Here is a 17,499-nt window from a genome sequence, read left to right as displayed (position 1 = left end):
TGCTGCGTATGACGCTCCTGCCGCCGATAGTGCTGATGCTAGCGCTGCTGCGTGTGATGATGCTGCTGCCGATAGTGCTGCTGATGTGTATGATGCTGCTTTGCTAGTGCTGGTGCTGCGTATGACGCTGAGGCTGCTGCCGTTACGAGCCTCTGAGTTATCAAGAGTGCACAATGACTTGATTTGGGAGCTCACCTGGCGACGCGAAAAAAAACGACTTTTTTACAGATTAACATTTTCTCAGTAGCAGGGCATCTGAGAGCGTGACTGTCCTGGTGTGTGAATTTTTTAAAAAAGATAACTTGAAGGAATTTTAGAAACAATCCCCACGAAATCGCCTTCCATTGGCTGTCCTCTGACACATGGGCCTGCTCTGCTCTGGGCGAGTTCCTATTGGATGCGGTATTCTCTCGATATTCGCGAGGGATATTGGTTTCGGAGATGCCCATGATGAGCACGATAATAATGTTTGCCTACGAATATCGTGCGCGCAACGTTTGCAGATGCTTCTCAAGCTTCAAGAAGTTCTCTCTATCTCTCTCATCTCTCTATCTCATCACTTTTTCCCATCAGTTTCTCTATCATCGCTTTATCTTTCATATCTTTCGCATTACGATCTCATCACTTTATCTCTCATCACCTTCTCACCATTCACTTCATCTCATCACTTTATCTCTCATCTATGTATCTCTCATTACTATCTCATCACCATCTCATCACTTTCTCTCCCACCACTTTATCTCTCATCAATTGATCTCACTTCTCTCTCATCACCATTTCATCACTTTCTCTCTTACCACTTTTTCTATCATCTCTTTATCTCATCACTTTATCCAATCACTTTCTCTCTCACCACTTTCTCATCTCTTTATCGCATCACTTTATCACATCACTTTCTATGTCTCTCTCTCTCTCTCCACGCAGTCGTGGAAAATTCCAGATGCCAACAGCAGATCGGGAGTTCTCGAATAACGAGGGGACATTACTTAATTTCGAGACATTTTGGTCCGCCAGCTATGACCAGACCTACCACAACTCCTCATTCACCACTCCCTCCTGTTCACCTGTCACCATAACTACACCACCACTTTTAATAACAACCCCACTATTTATTATCTCAACCACCATCACCTTTCACGTACATTTTTTTAAAATATAATTGCTGTAAAACTCTTTAGAATAAGGGGTTATGAAACATTCGATATCGATTGAAATTAAATTTAGGAGGGGGAAAAAAAGTTGCTAGCAAAAAAAACCGTGCAAGCGATATCATCATCGGCATCGAGGAATTCTTCCAGGAAATAATCGGTTCCGCATCCGCCAGAGTCGTTACTTACATTTTTTTTTGGGGGGGGGGGGGGGGTGGCGAATTCATTCTGGCAACGGCAAAGAAGAAGGTGTTAAATAATAAATGTCCCTTTTCTCGGGGCCACATATTTTCCTCCCGTTGCTTTTACACGTCAAAAAAAAAAGAAGCCCCGTGGGTAATGGACGCGATTTGACAACATCTTGTGTGGGTATAAACACGGTTTAAAAAAAAAAATAGACGTTTTAAACGAGAGCTATATTAAAATATAAGTGCCTTTGCCTAATACTTATGTTCAGTGTCGGTGGGTTGCTGTCGAAATCCTCCTGGCTTTTTAGTAACGTGTTAGGTTTGGAACCCAATGTGATACAGCTGTGGATTTGATTTAGTGCGTTTGTTTCAAAGGCTTACACACGTACTGTGTCTATATAGAGCACTCTCGTATGTGATTGCCGTTCACTCGCTTTGGTCTGCCTTTGCACATATTCTAGTTAACACGCGATTCTTTCGTGAGGGAACAAAGAAATAAAGGTAGCAGCAGCTCCTTGACATTCCACGTGACTGCATTTGATGCCATCTGACAACGTTTTGCTATTTTTCGCACTTTCATACCATTAGCCCTCTACATTTATGTCAAAGATTGGCAATTATGCATACACCTTTCCACCTTCAATCTCATCTCACAACCTTCCATCACCTTCCCACCGCCTCGGCTCATTACTGACCGGTTCTTCTTCTTCTGTCTTTGCGCTCATCATTATTTATCGCATTCATCGGCCCCCTATTCCTGTACCCATCCTAAGCCTTTCCAGCCTGCCAAACCTTGCTTCCTCACTGGTTAATATACGTTTCACCACGGGCGTGAGCGCGTATCCTCCCGGCCCCTTTGGCCTCCTCGGTCCGGCGCAGTCCACACGCCCCAAACCGCACGCTCATTTCTCTGTCTCTGGAGACGTTATTTTCTGCGTAGTAACGAGCTTCTATTGGGTTAGACCGTCGCTTCGTGTGTAATGTCGAATAAAAATTAATTATAACCCTCCACCGCCTGACAGAGCCAATCGTCTTTGCAGCAGCAGCGGTGGCTTTTGGCCTAGCCTTCGAACAAAGATGGTCACCGCATCGCGCGCTTTCAGATGCGCTTCTGCGACCGTCTGGAACGCTCTTCCTTACGATATTATTAAATCAACCATTTTCTTTACAATTGCTTTTTGAGTTTAGTTTGTTGTCTTTCCCCCTCCAAACCGATTAACACGGTCGACTGCTTACGGTGTGAAAGAAGTTCAACATGCAGTACGTACATAAAATCAAGTTGTCACGTGGCAAAATGTTCGAATTTATTTGTTATTTTGGTCGGGAAACAGGCGGATTGTTGGAGAAGCAAGCAAAGCATCGACAACTTTGCCCGACGTTCTGCCCGACGTTCTGCCCGGATATTACGGGCCAGCGCCATCGGGTTTTTAGCGAAAGCTCCACTCTCCCGTTGTCACCTTCCTTGCTACGACTCCCCACTTGCAGCGGCAATAATCCGTGGTTATAATCATTCAACACGTTTAGCGCTCGCGCCGTTCTTATCGCGCGAGGCTACCGCGAAGGAAGCCGCTATTTTTCATAAGCCACAATCTGCCGACGCTACTGCTGCTGCTGCTGTATAATCCTAATTGAGTCATTTGGAGGTAATGTTTCAGCACTGGTACGTTTGCCCAACACCCGGGGTGTTGTATGTTTTTTCTTTCCTTTTTACCTAGCCGAGGAAACCAGAGAACCCTGGAGGATACTCAAGCAGAACAAGGGGGAGACCATACACACTCCGCAGAGTCGGGAATTAACATGCAGGACCTTCTTTAACAAACGCTACCAACAATACAATCTGTAACGCACACAATAATTCACGGACGTAAATGACATTGACTCTGAGGTGCGGAGACAAGCTCGGCGTCACTCGAAGGCTGGGCAAGAGAGGTTTGGGCCTTTAAAGTACCTCTTAAAAATCAGTAGGGATTGAACTTTGCTGCTGCTACTGCTGTGAATAGTCAGCAGCAGCAGCGGGACGATAATGAATCGTGATGATGGCCGCGTTCCAGACGGCGGGGTGCTGCCCCGGAAAAGCGACTCCGGGTAGTGACCAGGGCCCTGCTCCTTGGTGTAGAGAGGAGGAGGAGGATGCTGCTATGAGTCGCTCTGCTGCTACTGCAACTCTGCAGGAGAGTTCCACCGTGAGCTGTCGTGCAGGGCAACCAGAATGACTCTGGAGAGATGCGGGGGGCTGCGACAGAGAAATGACGCCTGATAGTGTCGGCCCTGCTCCTTGGTGTAGAGAGGAGGAGGAGCAGGAGGCTGCTGTGAGTCGCTCTGATGATGACGCTGCGGGGAAGGAGAGTTCCGTCGTGAGCTGGGGTGCAGGCTGACAGGAGCCAAGAGAGATATGTTGGAGGCATAAATGTCGTTACGACTGCGCTGCCATCCATGCCGGTCGTCCCGGTAACCGCTGTGCCACTTCCTTGTGCCGTTTGCCAACCCCGCAGGCTTGCCGCTACGGCCACGTGCAGCACCTGGAGCACCTGCTCTTCTACGGCGCAGACATGTTGGCGCAGAACGCCTCCGGGAACACCGCGCTGCACGTGTGTGCTCTGTATAACCAGGTGAGCGCAGCTCCCTCCTCTTCCCTCTTCATCCTCCATCCCCATCCTACCTCCTCATCCTCCATCTCCATCCCTATCCTACCTCCTCATCCTCCATCTCCATCCTCCATCCCCATCCACCATCCTCATCCTGCCTCCTCCATCCCCATCCTCCATCCCCATCCTGCATTTCCATCCTCCATCCCTATCCTCCATCCCCATCTTCCCTCCTTATCCTCTCTCCTCATCCTCTATCCCCATCCACCATCCTCATCCTCCATCCCCATCCTCCCTCCACATCCTCCATCCTCATCCTCCACCCCCATTTCTCTCTCCTCATTCTCCCTCCTCATCCTCCATCCCCATCCTCCATCCCCCATCCACCATCCTCACCCTGCCTCCTCATCCCCCTCCCTCACCACCCATCCCTCCTCTCCCTCCCTCCTCTCCCTCGCGTCCTCCACCACACAAACTGCACGGACTTCCCATCGTTAGAGATTCTGCTACAGGAACGCCGCAAGTGAACACAGCCAGATGTCTTTCTACCGAGTGGATTAATTTTTTTTAACTAATTTTAGCTCTCGATCGGCGTGGTGTTCCAAATGCGAAAAGAGGTGGAGGTCACGCACTGTGTTTAAATACGTACCAATGTCTCACATTACCAATGTACCAATGTGTCACATTGCTACATTGGTAATGTGAGACATTGACATTGGTCAGCGGATGAAACTGTTTTTCCCCCCCTCCAAAATGTCACTGAAATATGTCGCATCATGAAATCTAGAGAGAATCTATGGAACCTGTCGTAGACTTATAATTGTGAGCCATGAGTTAAAAGTCATGCAAAACCTGGTTGTGGCCTGATGATGCTAGTTATAATTACTGGCGAATTGTACGCGTTGTGGTTTAATCTTGATTTGAAGCTTTCGTGACTGCAGGAAACCATACTCTTTGGTTCTTTCGGTAAAGTCACGTAGGTAGATAAAAATAATAGGGGTAGCCCCCTCCCCTCTTTTTCACCTGAAGACGGTTGCTTGTGTTGCGATCGAAACGTCGTGATCTATTATTATTTCTACCTACGTGATTTTGTTTCCGTGACAAGCCCTTACAGAGGGCTTGTCACGGAAAACTGTGGTGGCCGGTTTAACGACACATTTAAATTTACGCGATCTTAACCCAAAAAAATAACCTCTTAGATCGTTTGCACCAATTGCTCCGGAACGCTTTAAAAAAAAACGTCGGCGTTTGTATTCGCGTGTGGCATCTTGGACGGCTCGTTGGAACGACCGCTCGATCGAGACACCGAGCTGGCACCGGTCACGGCACCCGGGTCAAGCTCCGGGTGGCATTGCAGGGTTCAAGAGCGTCGGCGCGACAAACACCGCAGGACTTGGTGCCGTCGCCATTTTGATTGATGCGCGAAAATGACATTTGCCGAAAGTTGGCTTTTTTTCCCCAATTGACCTGGCTGTACCACATCTCCCTCGTAGTGCAAAAGTAGCAGCAGGACAGAACAAGAGTACAAGTTTGGTTTTGTGCCTCCAAACGGGCACTTATTAACGTCAAGCGCGTGGGTCCGGGGCGGGCAGCAAGGTGCGTGGTCCAGTTGCAGTTTTAATCCAGGGGATTTAAGAAACTTGCGCCACTGTTTCAACTTCTAAGCTGGGGGATTGAATCAAACCGGCGACTTTTGGATCGCAAGTCCAGTCTGCTGACCGTTACACCGCGGTGGCAGCGTCCGTAATTGCTATTTGTTGCTCGAACCAAGGAAAGTTGTCCGTGGCTAGGAGATGTTACCTACCTCTCCTGGTATACAGGAGGTCGCCAGTTCGATCCCGACCCTGACGTCTGCTGCTGTGTGTTTGGAGTGTGCGTGGTTGCGTGGATTTTTCTCCGGGTCCTTCGGTTTTTCCCCACACATTTAGAAACTTGCGTTTTAGAGTATTTGGCTGCAATCCATTTGCACATGATAAGCCACTAAGTCGAGCTATGATTTGTGGCCAGGCCGCTTCTAAAAAAAATAGCTATATAGTTCAGTGGGCCCTACCTGCTAAAAACAAAAATAGTTTAATAATTTATTGACAAATCAGGTTTCGTTCAAATTCCATGACCCCTGTTATCAAATGGACATTATCTGTCTGCGAAAAACTCCAATTATCCATAGGATACATATCTCCTCCTGTTATTCACAGTTATTTGACGGATAAGAGGAGTCACCTGGAAGCGGATCATTATTAGAGTGCTCCGTAGAATGCGGCGGTTTGCTGTGGTCAGTGGAGTGAGAAGGGAGGCGAGGTATGGAGGCGGTGGGTGGGGAGACGAATGAGGAGCGATTTTGTTAATTCTAGATTTAAAGCTTTCGTGACTGCTAGGATCCATACTCTTTGGTTCTATTGGGTAAAGTCACATAGGTAAAAAATAAAATAACAAAATCACGACGTTTCGGCCACAATACAAGCGGCCTTCATCAGGTGAAGGGACGAGACTGTCTGGAGGACAGCGCTGGAGTGAAAAAAGCCACGCTCAGATCACGACCTTTAAGCTGTGTGAGAAGAAACAAAGCGCCTTGACAAAGGAATAAGCATATAATTTAGCATTGAAATGGCTCGTTGAAATAGCTAAGTTAAAGTATACACATCTGCAGAGGCACCCCTTGACAAAGGAATTAGCATAGAATTTAGCATTGAAATAGCTGAGTGATTAGCTTGTAACTGGTCACAGAAATAGCTATGTTAAAGTCAGAGCATATACATTCACCGAGGCACCTAGTACAAATCAAACAGGAGAATTTAGCGAAACACAACCACGGTCGGTCTATGCTAATTCCTTTGTCAAGGGGTTCCTCTGCGGATGTGTATGCTTTAACTTAGCTATTTCAATTAGCCATTTCAATGCTAAATTATATGCTAATTCCTTTGTCAAGGCGCTTTGTTTCTTCTCACACAGCTTAAAGGTCGTGATCTGAGCGTGGCTTTTTTCACTCCAGCGCTGTCCTCCAGACAGTCTCGTCCCTTCACCTGATGAAGGCCGCTTGTGTTGTGGCCAAAACGTCGTGATTTTTGTTATTTTATTTTTTACCTACGTGACTTTACCCAATAGAACCAAAGAGTAGCGATTTTGTTTATTCGCCCCACCGTATGAGCATCGTTTTTGTTTTCACTCCCGCCGCCTTCTTTGTTTGTTGTTGTTGTTATTTATAAACGACCAAGCGTACCTGCTGCGAATCCGGTGGATGCGGTTGCATAGTTGGTGCTGCTTGAGTCGAAATTGTTTGGTATTTATAGTGCTCGGTTCGCCCCTCCTTTGAAGGCATCTTTGCCCTTCGTCGTTAACCCCATTGCAATTCTGAGTTTGATGCATGGGCAGTGCGTGTGCGAGTGGATTAGAAACTCATTTCAGGCAGTGCCCCTGTATCAAGCGGTATTTTTGCGTACATGGCTACGCTCGCGTGCATTGCGTTTTTCATTTACTTACGCAGCAGTTGATACGATAAGGTCAGCCCCGTATGCAAGCGTGTACAATCAGTTATGTTGTATACGGCACAATACACGTACCTTTCTATCGGGCCATGAGCATAAGTATTGCCACTGAAATGAGATCAGTCAGTTCAGTCGATTGATTTCATGTAAGCCCCTTTGAGTTAAGAAGCTCGTGTTCAATGGCGACCCATCCAAATGTGACTGACACAGAAGCAGGCACGTTACACGGGAAGGGACGGTTTACAGGGGCTGCATCGCAAGGCTGGTACGATGGTAGCCGGCACGTTGCATGGGAACGGTTTACAGCGGCTGCATAGCACGGCTGATGTCAAGGTTTGTGCGGTTCCTGATGGGCTGCTCTAGCTCTTGGGCCCAATCCGGACCGTGGGCCCTGGTGCAATTTCACCGCCGCCGCTGCACGCTCGATGGCTATGCCAGCGAGGCTTTCGGGGACGTTGTTCAGTTTTGTTGTCGTCCACTGTGATTTGTGCGCTGTTTTTTTTTCTTCATTGTAGGAAAAAAAATTGCCCCCTTTGGTCCACTGTCGCCTGGTATCTCCACGGTAGGCCGCCGGGGGTTGTCAGAGGTCGGTGCATCTGCATCATGCACGGAGGATAACAAATCATTGGCAATGGGTGTTTTGTGTGTGGGTGTCACTGGCGTGAAAATAATAACGACACTGCGGGCGACGACTTTTCTCAATGAAAATTACTTGGCGGGTGCGATGTTACTCCGAATCAAGGCCGTAATTATAATATATATTGGGACACACACACCCCTCCCCCCCCCCATATTCAAATATGCTCAAAATGTCCCCCACAATGTATTGCTATAAAAAATAATTTGCTATGCTATGTAAATAAATAAATAAAAATGCTAAATCTTGGCCACAATATCTGGACTTGTCTTCATATAAATCAATGCATAGATTTCTGTTTATATGATTGTGGTTATGGTTGTACTTTATTAATCCCTAATATCTGCCATTACATACACTGAAACAATTAATGGTAAATAAGTAAAAGCAAAGCAATGTAATACAATACACAATTAGACATTATTGTAAAAAATAAAATAAAAAGTCCATCCCATGTGTTAGTGAATTTTTTAAATATTTTAAGCAGGAAATTAGTATTCAAATTTAGATATTTTTCTGGTTTGGGACCCCCAGACACCCTGGAAGATTTGGTCCCCCCTAATGTGGACTCCATGGCTACGGCCTTGCTCCGAATGGAAACCTGTTTTTGGGCACTTTGCCAACGATTCGTTGAGGGAGAACGGCAGGTTGCACACGTTTGCTATTGTTAGGGGGGGGGGGCATATTTAGATTTTGGCTAAGGGGCTCCTCCGCCCATCGCCACGTGATGTTCAAGCAGCGGAGATGACACGACTGCAAATGGAATCCCATTTTTTTTGGGGGGGGGGGGGGGGTGAGCAGGCGAGGCCGACGGGCGGAATGGGTGAACGGCAGGGAAACGTCTGTTGAGTTGCATAAAGGACACGAATGTCAACACGTTCATCGGCAACGCCGTGTCCTTAAAGGGGGGGGGAAGGAAGAAGAACTTGAAGAAGAAGAACTTGAAGAAGAAGAAGAAGAGGAAGAGGAGGAAGAAGAAGAAGAAGAATAAGAAGAGGAAGAGGAGGAAGAAGAAGAAGAAGAAGAAGAAGAAGAAGAAGAAGAAGAAGAGGAAGAAGAAGAAGAAGAAGAGGAAGAGGAGGAAGAAGAAGAAGAGGAAGAAGAAGAAGAAGAGGAAGAAGAAGAAGAAGAAGAAGAAGAAGAAGAAGAAGAAGAAGAAGAAGAAGAAGAAGAAGAAGAAGAGGAAGAAGAAGAAGAAGAGGAAGAAGAAGAGGAAGAGGAAGAGGAAGAGGAGGAAGAAGAAGAAGAAGAAGAGGAAGAGGAGGAAGAAGAAGAAGAAGAGGAAGAAGAAGAGGAAGAAGAAGGCTGACTCCCCTGTCAAGAAGAATAAGAAGACTAATGGGCTGAGGTGGTTGGAAGGTGACGGAAGGTTGTGAGATGAGATTGAAAGTGGAAAGGTGTTGTATGAACAATTGGCAATCTTTGACATAGCAGATAGCAAAACGTTGTCAGATGGCATCAAAATCGGTAATGTGCAATCTCAAGGAGCTGCTGCTGCTGCTACCTTATTTATTTTTCCCCTCCTCAAAAAGGCTGAGAGGCGACGGGGCACGGTGAAAGGAAGGGGCGACGACGATGCCGTCAGCGACGTTCCAGTGTGCGAGGGGTTTAGGCGACGCAAATCGGGCAGTAGCGGTGTGTCGATATTTATAAGGCGGCGACGAGTTCGCGAAACGACGCGGAAGGGGGGAGACGCGTATCGGGTTATTGCCGTTTATAAATGGAAGTGGGTTTTTTTTCTCGTCAATTTTAATTTTGTTTTGATCAATTTCAAACGTTTCAACCAACTTCAAAGCAAGCGTAACCCAGAGTGTGTTGGTTGGTGAAGGGGAGTTGCGTAGACCTGGTGGGGGTGGCATAGAAGCACAGTTCGACAATTTATGTTGCTACGCTGCCATCTGCTGCCCGCCACTAGCAGGGGAACGTGGGTCTGCGGATTGTTCATGTGCAGTAAAACATTGTTTTAATAATTTGAATTGAAAAAGCGCCCTTAAACAATCGTTCTCAGTGTTACTACTCCCCACACTGCGGACACGCCTGACCATCAACCCCTCGGCATTACAAAGACCAACATCTCCCATATAGCCTTCAACAAACTGTTGGGGCAAGGGCCGTTAGCTAGGAGCAACGCCTACGAAGGCCGGCACTGTGGCATGCGACGGGGGTGGGTGGCCAGCACCACGCACGGCCGCCTTTGTCTCCCCAGTGGCGGTGTTTACACATCGCACCGGGTGCTCATTTGAAGCTGAGTCGACCCAAGGGAGGCCCAGGACCGGTTCAGATCATCGTCACTGGTGTTGGTGGCCGTGAGCGGGAATCGAACTCGGCCCGCCGGGATCGCAGCGCAGTGCGCTAACCGCTGCGCCGCCGCTCCCCTCGCCCCCAGTAGCAGACGATTGCTCCGTGTCACCGTCGCGATATTAAAATCCCCACCCATCCTTCCATGTTATTTAAGATGGTCTCACCCTAATGCATTATTGCTGAAGAAGGCCTGTCAGAGGAAAGATCAGGATGTTCGTGTCATATAAATTAGATGTTTTGTTTGATTTGTTTTTATCTTCACATGACCTATTATTGTGTAAGGTCAACATAGCAGGAAGAACAGGTCAATGCTTCGGCGATGACCTTTGAACTGCGAGGTGTCTGTACGTCTGCGAATGATTTTATGCTGTGTGTATGAGCCTACGGGTCTCTATGTGAGTCTATAGGTATCTGTGAATATATGAGTTTCCGTGTCAGTTCATGGGTATCTGTGTGAGTCTATGAATATCTGTGTGAGTCTCTAGGTCTCAGTGTGAGTCTCTGGGGCTCAGTGTGAGTCTACGGCTGTACATGTCTCAGTATGTCTGTTTGAGTCTCTGGGTCTCTGTGTGAGTCTCTGGGTCTCTGTGTGAGTCTATGGGTCCACGGGTCTCAATGTGAGTCTATATGTCTGTGTGAGTCTATGGGTTTCTATGTGAGTCTCTGGGTCTATGGGTCTCAGTGTGAGTCTCTGAGTCTCTGTGTGAGTGGTGTTTTAGTCAGCCAGTAACTACCCACTGCTAGGTAAAGGCCTTCCCTCATTCTCTCCCCTTCTGTCCTCACCCGGGTTGCTCCTGTCCAGCTGTGGCCGACAAAGTCAGTGATGTCCTAAGCCCTCTTGTGGACTCTATGCAATAAAAACAAAAAAAATGAGTTGTATGCATTTAAATTCAAGCCGGTATGTTATTTAAAACAATAATAATGCCGTCAAAAAATCCTTTGGAATGTATGAAGATGTGGAAATACAAAGCACGGTGAGTCCGCGGGGGCAACGTTGAATTGACCGTTTGGAAATGCGGCGCCCTTATCGGCAACTCTCTCTTCCCTCTCTCCCCCCTCGCAATAGGAAAGCTGTGCACGTGTCCTCCTTTATCGGGGGATGAACAAGGAAATCAAAAACTACAGCAATCAGACTCCGTTCCAGGTGCGTGGCCGGTTCACATCTCAGACACAGAGTGCGTGGTGAATGCTGCTGCCGTTGTTGTTGTTGTCATCACAAAGCTTCCCACTGCTGCCCAAATACCTCTCCCATGTGTTTCCATTATTTTCTTTACTTCCAAATATTTTTAATTCTAAATTTTTTTTTTACCAGGTAAGACCCACTGAGATATGTAGCTTTTGTTTCAGAGGTGACCTGGCCATCACAGGATAGCTCTACCAAGTGGTTCTTCGTGTTGAAATGTAAAGCAGCAGCCACATACTCCGAGACGCATGCTGATTATGATTGTGGAGGTGGAAACCCGGAGGACCCGAAGGAAAATCCACACAACCACGGGGAGGGAGGCAACTCCAGATATACAGCAGGCATTCGTCAGGGTCGGGATCGAACCCACGACCTCCTGCGTACCAGGCGAGGTAGTTAACATCTCCTAGCCGCCGTGATGATGATGAGAGAGAGAGACACGCAAACTCCAACTATACAGCAGCAGGCATCGTCAGTGTCGGGATCGAACCCATGACCTCCTGCATACCAGGCGAGGTAGTTAACATCTCCTAGCCACCGTGATGATGATGAGAGAGAGACACGCAAACTCCAACTGTACAGCAGCAGGCATCGTCAGTGTCGGGATCGAACCCAGGACCTCCTGCGTACCAGGCGAGGTAGTTAACATCTCCTAGCCACCGTGATGATGATGAGAGAGAGACATGCAAATTCCAACTAAACAGCAGCAGGCATCGTCAGGGTCGGGATCGAACCCACGACCTCCTGCGTACCAGGCGAGGTAGTTAACATCTCCTAGCTGTGGTGGGTGCACCTCTCATAATAAGTGGTTCAACTTTCTGCTGTAGCCCATGGACTATATGTGGAATGCCGTCGATGTGGGGCAGGCCTTCATCCAGCAGTGCACAAACGATCGGGATTGTAGAAAGGAGACACTCTAGCAGCAATTCACAAGCACAGTGATGCGTATGAGACAGTGCACATTGGGTGCCACCACAACGAGATGTTAACTACTTCGCCTGGTACACAGAAGGCCGTGGGTTCGATCCTGAGCCTCATGATGCCTGTGTATATGGAGTTTGCATATTCTCCGTGTGGTCGCGTGGATTCTTGTCTGCCTCCTCCGGGTTTTCCCTCCACATTTAGAAACGTGATTTCGAGAGTATTTGGCTGCTATAAATTTCAACGCGATAAGCCACTTTGTTGGGCTATCACTTTGTGTTCTAGATTTGAAGCTTTCGTGACTGCTAGGATCCATACTCTTTGGTTCTATTGGGTAAAGTCACGTAGGTGAAAATAAAATAACAAAAAATCACGACGTTTCGGCCACAACACAAGCGGCCTTCATCAGGTGAAGGGACGAGACTGTCTGGAGGACAGCGCTGGAGTGAGAGAAGCCACGCTTAGATCACGACCTTTAAGCTTGTGATCGCGGCAGTCTCGTCCCTTCACCTGATGAAGGCCGCTTGTGTTGTGGCCGAAACGTCGTGATTTTTTGTTATTTTATTTTCACCTACGTGACTTTACCCAATAGAACCAAAGAGTACTATCACTTTGTGGCCAGGTCGCTTCTGACAAAGGGCTATACCTGGTAAAAAAAAATAAAAAAAATAGTTTACTTTAATAGTTTTAGTTTAGTCCAGCAACTATGCAAACGAAATAGCCGAACCAATTGAATTTGTAATTCGGGAGACAATTTAATGTTCTCATTCAAGGCGAAGGGGAATGCGTGCTGCCCACAGTGAAGTGTGATTAACTACAGCAGTGTGGCGTGAATGAAAATCCAGCTCGCCATCAAGGCCAATTGTGCATTTGATTTTCGGTTTGTATTTTGAATGTGTTAAAAAATAGCACCACGCCCGCGTTGCCTGTAGCGATTTAATTGCAATGCCTCGTGCGCGCGCGTGTGTGTGTGAGTGGTAGTGTAGTGCTCGCTAACAGCACTTGCCCCTACAGTCTGTTAAGGCTATACGGGGGGATCTTTGTAGTGGTTAGCGGGCTGCGCTACGAACCTGCCGACTCCCGCTCACGGCCAACACCAGTGACGATTATCCGAACCGGTCTTGGGCCTCTCCTAGGTCGACTCAGCCTCAAATAAGTACCCGGTGTGGTGTGTAAACGTCGCCACTGGGGAGACAAATGGCGGTCCGTCGGACGTGGTGCTGGCCACCCACCCCCTCATGTGCCGTGCCGGCCTTCAATAGGTGCTGCTCGCTAACAGCACTTGCCCCAACGGTCTGTTAAGCCTATACGGGGGATCTTTGTCTGTTGAGTGGCGTATGAGCGCGTCGACTTGAATGCGTTAGGAATTTGTATTTCTCCAAGCGCAAAGTTAATTGAGAACCAACATTTTAGTTTTTTATTGCTCGTGTTAATAATTAAAATTTACATATTTAATCTTGAAGCTGTTGGTGTTTATTAGACACGGTTGTATTTTATATAAGCATGTGTCCAAACATATTAAGAGTTGTCCGGCTGTATTATACTTCGAGGACTATTATAGTATTTAATTACCTTCACATTAAAATATTATATTTAGCGTCATTACACATTTCATACACACCATATAAATGCCACGAATGCAGAAATGCATTTACTTGCTTATCCGGTAAAAGGCGCGGTGAGTCGTAGAAGTACATTTGGGTTTTTTTTTCATTTAAAGATGTTTTGAGCCAATTCATGAATCTCATGGCGATTAGCCCGCTTGCCGTACCGCCTTCTCTTGGCGATGCAGGGGTATGACGGCTCCTCCTTGACACCCCACGGGAAGGGAGTTTCGCAACATCTGCAACGCGCGGTGATCCACCAACCCTAGCCGCTGCCTCCATCCACAAGTGCCGGATTACAGGCAGCCACGTGCAGTAGCGTAGCCACCGCCTCCCTGCAAACAACAACAAAAGCATTAATAGTAATAACAACAATCGCGCGGACCTATTTTTGACATCACAAATCAAATTTGTTTGCTCTAATTAACCCCGAATCTGAACCGTTTCCCCACAAGGAACGGATCCGATTAGAAACGAATGAGCGACGATAAAACAGGCTAATATTTGACCCTTGGTTTAATTTCGCAGTGCAATAATAACGCCGGCGAAAAAAATTGAATATGCCCTACATAAAATCGAACGTTACGGATAACTCTGCGGATGCACCGGCGCGACGGACCGCCTGACCGCTCACTGCGGATTTTGTCGATCCGCGATCGTTTTAAACCTCGCCTGCAAACGAGCCGGACCCGCAGCTCTGGAAACCCCGCGGCCAATCAAGGCGATTGAAAGGAGAACACTCGGCGGCCAAACCGACAATTAATGGCTGTGAGAAGATTTAATTTTCGGTTTCTTGTTAGCATTTCCGTAACATTCACGCGCGGGAGGCACAGAGGGCCCGATGATCAATTCGCCTCTGCGCAGCAACGGCAACGAGAAGGGGCTGCTGCGCTCGTCCAACGTTGATCGGACGTTGGCCATCCGACGTTGTCCCGACGCTGCTGCGCCTGTCCGCTGAAATGAAAGCGGGCGAAAGGGACGTCGGTAATTTCGGCGATGAGAAATCGACAGGCCAAAAGCTAGCACGTCCATTTGAGAAGTAATAATCATGATGACAGCAGTGCGGCGGGCCACAGAGGGGAGGTGCGAGTCGCAAGAGGGCAACCGCTGCCGAAGTGGAACGATGAAATTGGATCAGTTGATGTGCGGGCAAAAGCAAATGGGGAGCGCTCTGCGCATGCATGCGCATACAGTACGTACGTTGAACTTCCTTCGCACCGTACGTAGCCAACCGTGCTGATCGGAGGTGCGGGGGAAGGACGACAAACTATGGGTCTTCGCGTGATGAGCCTGTGGGTCTCTGCGTGAGTCTTTGTACGTACGTTGAACTTCTTTCGCACCGTACGTAGCCAACCGTGCTGATCGGAGGTGCGATTAGCAACGGTTGGGATGGCGATGGAAAAGGCTGAGAGGCCTTTCGTCCAGCGGGTAGAGCGACAGTTGCCGTCCGTAATGCCGTTTCTTTATTTATTTACTTACTCTGCCCGTACATTCCCATTTGTCCAAGGTAATGGAGGGTCGGGCCATCTCATTGCCCTCATAATAACAGCACACGGTTCTGCACCGCTGGGCACAGGCACCGATGGCACGGAGAGAAGGGAAGGCAGCTGACGTGGCGCAGGATGAGCCTCCGTTGTACATTACAACGACTTGTTCCGAGTCTGTTTACGACATCACATCGACGCCTCTATTTATGGAACGAAACTGGTGGACTTCTCCACAAAATCTGGCTGTCGCCTGATGAAGCCGGTTGTAATTACTGGCGAAACGTCGTGCTCGAGATTGTTAATGTTGTGGCTTGGCTCTCCAACACACCGGTGTGCTCTACTAGTGACGAATTGGCACGTTTTGTTTACGTGACAAACCTTACTAAATTGGCTGTGTCGGGTGGTGGTGGGTTTAACGACACATTCATATATATTTACGCGATCTAACCCAAAAAAAACCTGTGTTATGGAAGTCTATTTACGTTTGTTGTTTTAAACATAGCCGCCAATGTGCTGTGTGTACAGCTCACAAGCGATATTAAAGCGTGCGAGTAACGGATGATGATGATGATGAAAATGATGTTTTACTCTCTGGATTATGTAACAAAAAAATGTGTTTACGGTGTTGCATTATTATGTCAGTGCTGTACCAGTATAACTGCTTCGCGGGATTATGTTCATTAATGCTTCCGTCACAAGCTCGTAAACTCAGTCGGCTCTTGGCGGGTGGATGTTGCTACCTGTTAACGAATCCAGCTGCAGTTCAATGCAACATCTGATCTTTGTTTTCTTTAAGTTTTCCAGCTCACGGCATGCGGTTGTTGGGGAAACAAGAGCGACGTTTGTGATGCGAATTAGTTTAATCCCCTTACAAAAATAATTGAATTTTTTTTTATGAAAAAAAACACATTTGCATCTGCGCCCAATTTTCCCCGCCCATTTTCAAATCATCGCCTTGCTCGTGATTTTTAATTAACAAATTGTAACGTTGATTCATAATTGGTTTTGTTGTTGTTGTTGTTGTTTAGATCGTGCAGGTATAATTAACTATAACCCTGCACCAACCGACAGAGCCGATCGTTTGAAGTTGTCACGGCCTAATATGCAAATGTGTTTGGTTCATCAGTCGGACACACCTGAATGTCGAAAGGCGGCTCTCTCACGTGAGAGCTGAGAATGTGTTAAACAACCTGATGACGCTGGTCATAATTTCCAGTGAAACGTCGTAAAAACATTGTCAAAAAATTTGATGGCTTTTCAACACTCCTCACGCTTTTGCTGGTGAGCCAAATCAAGTGGCACATTTTGCCGACAGTGACAACTTGATTTGATCCATTATGTTGGGTGGTGGAGGGTTATACCCAAACATGTTCATGATACACCAACACAGTGATCTAACCCAAAAGAAACTAATCATGAATGATAATTTTGGTCGTATAAAATCAATCCGACCCTTAACTTACGGATGCCCATCAAGGTTTATCAAATGGCACCGCGGTGGCTAGGAGATGTTTCCTGCCTCGCCTGGTATGCAGGAGGTCGTAGGTTCGATCCCGACCCTGATGATGCCTGTATATTTGGAGTTTGCGTCTTTCTCTCCCCACGGTCGTGTGGATTTTTCTCCGGCTCCTCCGGTTTTTCCCTCCGCATTTAGAAACGTGCACTTACAGTGTTTGGCTGCTGTAAATTTCCACATGATATGCCACTTCATTGGGTTATCATTTGTGGCCAGGTCAATTCTTAAAAAGAGGTATATAGCTCAGTGGGCTTTACCTGGTAAAATAAATAAAAAAAGTTAATAGAGTGTACGAGGTGACTGCCATCATCGCAGACTATTGGGGTCATATGGTAGTGAGCGTGAGGTGCAGCAAAACGAAAGTCTAGCTAGTAACGTGGGTGTGTGTGTGCATGTGAGGAGTGGTGGCACCGCGGTTAGCGCACTGCACAACGAGCATGGCATCCT

The 17,499-nt window shown here is 47.4% G+C and overlaps 1 protein-coding gene across 4 annotated transcripts in view; it reads left to right on the top strand.

Moving 5' to 3' along the window:
• The window catches only part of LOC116944325 (SH3 and multiple ankyrin repeat domains protein 2-like), a 375,705-nt gene that overhangs the window by 116,762 nt on the left and 241,444 nt on the right, over window positions 1-17,499 (top strand). For all 4 annotated transcript variants that reach the window (XR_012942522.1, XM_076068527.1, XM_076068526.1 and 1 more), the window contains exons 7-8: window positions 3,829-3,945; window positions 11,408-11,485. Coding sequence is in view for 3 of the 4 variants with exons in the window: in XM_076068527.1 (XP_075924642.1) it covers window positions 3,829-3,945; window positions 11,408-11,485 (195 nt within the window). In the remaining variant the exon portion in view is untranslated. The remainder of the gene's footprint in view (window positions 1-3,828; window positions 3,946-11,407; window positions 11,486-17,499) is intronic.

Source organism: Petromyzon marinus, chromosome 21 (genome assembly GCF_048934315.1).
Source record: "Petromyzon marinus isolate PM22_M1 ecotype Great Lakes invasive population chromosome 21, UKy_Petmar_22M1.pri1.0, whole genome shotgun sequence".
Taxonomy (NCBI): domain Eukaryota; kingdom Metazoa; phylum Chordata; class Hyperoartia; order Petromyzontiformes; family Petromyzontidae; genus Petromyzon; species Petromyzon marinus.
The sequence above is the reverse complement of the archived record's forward strand: the minus strand, read 5'-3'. Positions and strand labels throughout refer to the sequence as shown.